At 34.7% G+C, this 5,000-nt stretch overlaps 1 protein-coding gene across 1 annotated transcript in view; it reads left to right on the forward strand.

The window, feature by feature from the left end:
- Window positions 1–831: 831 nt before the first annotated feature.
- Window positions 832–5,000, forward strand: part of LOC125047506 (Golgi resident protein GCP60-like) — a 15,985-nt gene continuing 11,816 nt past the window's right edge. Inside the window, exon 1 of the mRNA XM_047645744.1 lies at window positions 832–1,040. Within this exon, the coding sequence (XP_047501700.1) occupies window positions 839–1,040 (202 nt within the window). The 5' untranslated portion in view covers window positions 832–838. The remainder of the gene's footprint in view (window positions 1,041–5,000) is intronic.

The following is a 5,000-nucleotide window of genomic DNA, read 5'->3' on the forward strand; positions in this document are numbered from 1 at the left end:
GATCTGTAAGTAGTTTCATCAATATTCTTTTACGTAAGCCTATGGAGAAAATAGTTTCTACGACAATATGCCCTATTTTCGCTTGGCTTGGCACATGCCTTTTTTTAAATTATGACTCATGTATTGCAAGAGCTTTAAGAGAATGGGGTATTGCTATAACTGTCTATTCTGTATTTTGAAAAAAAAAAAAAAAAAAAACGCATGAGCTTTAAAAATGAGTGACCTCGCACTCCGTATATATGAATTTATTTATTTATTTATTTTTTATTATTTTTTTCTTTACTTCATTTGCAGGTGTCAGATAACGGACACTTCTCTTCTGTGAAATTTCTTATATTTTTCCCGACGTAACGAATTAATCTAGAAACAGTTTTAGAAAAACTGAGCGCAAATAGGCCTACCAATACCCAAACACATATTTACACTTATAGGCCTACGTTCGGCCCGGGAGCTTTCGAAATGCATGTGGGATTTGGATGCTAGTAATAGATGAATTATTCGATATGTATACATGGGGAGAAATCTGTAGCATTATAAAAGCTGATAGAAAATTATCATATTCCCGAGCAAAATCTCAAAATCTTTGCCAGTTTAAAGCATAGTCTTATGACTTTCCCGCTTCGTACGTGGCACAGATCCACGAGACGCATTTCTAAAAAACTCAAGAAAAAATATATAACGCACGGCAACAAAATCCATATAAAATACATAAGATTAAAATGCGATTCACACCAACGATACGTTTAATCTAAAACCGAAAGAAATATAGAAAATCAGAAATACATTTGACACATCTCCAAGAATTAGTAAGAAATGCACCCAGATGTGAGATGTAAACATGGCGAGCGGGGCGGACGTCACCCAAAAAATTTCTGAGGCGGAGGGCGAATTAGAGGGACTTTCTCTCTCCAAGGAAGAGCCGAAGGATGACCAAATCAACGAGAATGACCGCAAGGTGGAAGGCCTTCAGAATGGGGTGGAAGTGCACTGGGGATTCGGCTTGCAAGACTTGTACCGGATCGCTCTCAAATTTTATAAAGGCGAGTCAATGAACCTTTTGTTGTAGCTGGTTATTCTTTTCGCATGTTGGTTTTCGTAATGTGTTTATCATACCAAGATGAAGAAAGAGATCACTGTTTATGTGGACAGTGGCCAATACCGCTGTGAAATGGATATATCCAGAATAAGTTACAAAGGGATTGAGAAGTAGGTCTTGCATCATAGTTTTTTATAGCTGTTAATGTTCCTAATGTGGATTTATTAAGCAAGATTCTCCTTAATTGTAGACATATCATAAGCTTCAAATGTTATTTCAAAGGAGAGTATCGTCTTCTCATATCTATAAATACTAAAGCTTGAGTTGTTAGATCAAGTTTTAACATTATTTTTAAGATATGTTTGGTAATTCATATTCAAAGTAGATATTTCAGAGAGGGTTGTAATGAATTATGATGCTAATGATACTGTTAGATTCCTCTCATCCTCTAGTATACAATCATATGTGATTTACTGTGCATAAATCTACAGCTGTACTCCACAATCTGAGCCTCGATAGTAAACTAGAGCATAAAGTGCAATGGTATTTTCAGTTCATAATATAAAGAAATAATTTACTGCACAGTAATGTATGGGCATCTTTAGGTAATGATCTTTTGTTGAAGACTGCAGTCACGACTACCCTCCAGCACCCACTCGGGAAAGACTCTCTCCACATATGCTTTTGAGATTGGAGTGTAGTACTATTCACAAGGCCCTAATATTTATAACGAATGATCACATAAAGGTGTGATCACATAAAGGTGTAGATGACAAAGGCAATGTTGAAATGCCACATACCCAGATTATATTCAAGAAATGTGGGAACAAACACTCTTGTAGTGATGGCCTCAGGTATCAAAGGAAACACTTAGAACCTTGCCCACATTACTAATTTCTGACAATAGTTGGAGTTTTATGTCACATATATTGTGGTGAGTGCCATCAACTGACCAGAAACAACAAGAGGTAGGTTATTGGGTAATTCTTTACAGCATGGATGCACATGCTAGAGACTAACGCTACATCACAAAATCTATTCAAAAATCTAAATTGCCGTGACTGGGCATGCCTGTGGTGCACCAGGTGGCATTACTATCTGTGTCTGCAGATTATTTCTTGTACAGATGACTACAACTTTTTGTTCCCTACAAGAATATAATGTTATATTTGCCCTAGTTGAATTCATACGTACCGTAAAGATTAACTGGTTATTGTATCCTGAAAAATTAAGAAGATACGGGTTGCAAGGAAGTCCCCCTTTAGAGGGTTTAGTAAATGATTAATATATTTTGGTGTACTATTCATTTTTATTCCTATTTCTCACTGTAGTTTCCTTGTAATTCTTCATGCCTTCCCTTACTAGTCTGGAGTATAAGTATGTCTTAATTCCACTATATATGAATACTGGGGAGTGTGGAATCTAGTGCTACCAGTGTCAAAGTTTTGACTATTGATACCTGTGGTCTGTTTGATAATTATTTACAGTGGGACAACTTCAGGGAGTATTATGGCCTCGATTGTTGCGCTCTGGCAAAGGTCTACTTGTAGATTCAGCAAGATAGAGCTTGGATTCATTCCTTATTTGATAATAAAAGAGAAAAGAACACCTGCAAGTTTAAACTTACTGTTTGTTGACCTTTACTAGAGTGCAAAAAGTGTAGGTTATGCCATCACTTGATGTGTAAACAATGGCTTGATGTGTAAACAATAGCTTATCTTCACATTGTGCTGATTATTATTTGTAACCAATAGTTTGTTGTACAGTAGTTCCATAGAAAAGCTGGTGATGCTTAACCTTTCTACTTCTACAATCCTGTAGGTGGTTCAGGCTTCCATCTCTCCTCAGAATTTCAGCCAAATTTTAGAGAGGACCTACCTGGTGGCTCACCATGAGGAACCCTCATGGCTGGAAGTGAAGGGTGGATACAACTTTGCAAACCCCTTTTGATATTCTTATTGCTCTTAATGATAGGAAAAGGAGCTTGATATAATATTATACTGTTCAGAATGATACCTACAAGTTTTCTCTGCTTTGCATCAAGTCATTGGTAATCCAAAGGCAAATACAGATTTAAATTATACAGGGCTCATATGATTTGTGGCTTACTAGTGGTGTGAGGTAGATGATAAGTGTGAAATGTGTACCTTTCAAATTCAGCTGAGCAGCAGCTTTAGTATTATATGCTGTACATAAAAAGGAAGATTAGATCTTTAGGCTTTCTGTATGTGTATGGGTTTTTAATTTTTGTGTGGTAACTTCAATTTCTTATTTGGGGATTGTGCATCTTGGGTGAAGTAGATCAGTGGTAGTGATATTTGATTTTTTCTATATTTGATAGTATAGATTACTATAGTGTTCAGTAATGTAATAATTAGTAAGTTTTACCTGGAAATAGATATTACATGAACACTGCATCTATGGAGCAGCTACATTTTCTCTATTGAGCAGATTCAATATTTTTCAGAAAATTTGATCTTTTATATCATCTGATTGTATTTTATTGATATCCTTCCTTTTGGTACAGAAACACATGATAATTCTTAAATGTTTGTCTTTCATGGAGATGAGCAAGTCATTTAAGTAGGCAGACTTCACTTCTATCATTTATAAGCAATAATATAAATAAGGACAAGACATTTTTTCACTGACCTTTTCTATTCAAATGTCTTTGCACACAACTGGCAGCCAGTACCCTCATTAATAGCACACAAGAAATGTCTTTGTATAAGTTTTTGTGCATACTAGATTTTACTTTTCTTTATGTGTAGCCCCAAATTACAGCCAGGCTCCTTCCAGTTGACTCAGCTGTCTAATGAGTACTGGCAGTATTTGAGTCAAGGTTATGGTGGAATGGAACAGGCCTCTGTGACTCATCAGTGAATTTATTCTGGTGACTATCTAGCATAGGCTTTCAAATCTTGAATACTTGATCTGTCCAAATCCTTTGCAGCTGATGACACAGTCTTTTACTATAGTATACTTCCTATTTCTTCACTATTTGTTTGCATAGTTTGTACATTTATTGAAAAATGATATATGGTGAAGTTGTTAACCATATACTGCAAGCTTGGAATATTACTTCTATAGTATATCACAATAGTATCAATCCAGCCAGTATTTTTACTTTTAGTTCTCCTGTCTTGTATTAATATTTCCCTTTTCATTGTTTTAACCAAGTGATAGGGTTGGTGCCATACAGTGAACACTAGGTATCCTCATTATGCAGACACTTTATAGAAATCCTAAACTCACATCTTCATACTTTTTCTGCTTAATTTAGAAATTCTCTGCATATCATTCAATTTCTTTTATTTAAAAGCAGTGTTTATTTTGAACAGTGTTCATTGCAATAAATGTACGAGGAAGTATGGATGAGAATGATTATCTCCACATTGCAACAGATGTATTTGACCAGTTTCAATTTTATCTTAGTTAGAAATACAAATATTTCTGAAGAAGATAGTCATTCTCATTCACACCTCTTTCTAAGGATTAGCATGATCCAAGGGGCACTGTCAGGGTTGTTATTCTTTCCCTTTTTTGTATTGTGATTTTATATTCAGTCATCTTTTACTCATGTATAGTTCATTTTCATTTTATAAGCAATAAAAAGCTTGATTAGACACTTTTAATGGAGACTGCATAAGAAATGAGCAAGAAATATGATGCTTTTCATAACCTAAGACAGGTATCCAGTGATATATGAACATTTTTAATTCTTTATAAAGTAAATGGGTTAATAGAAAATAATGTTTAGAACAATATTAAGTGATTGGGTTTACAGTAAATAATCTGTAGAACAGTATCAAGTCATAATGTAATTTTAGATGTGACTGGGTTCTATATATGTATGGATTTAGATGGATATATGATACAGAGCAAAATAGATTTGAAATACTGGAATCAGGAAATAACTGCAGTTTTTTAATGCAGTTTTATATATAATGATTACATGAACTAT

Source organism: Penaeus chinensis, chromosome 41, assembly GCF_019202785.1.
Source record: "Penaeus chinensis breed Huanghai No. 1 chromosome 41, ASM1920278v2, whole genome shotgun sequence".
Taxonomy (NCBI): Eukaryota; Metazoa; Arthropoda; class Malacostraca; order Decapoda; family Penaeidae; genus Penaeus; species Penaeus chinensis.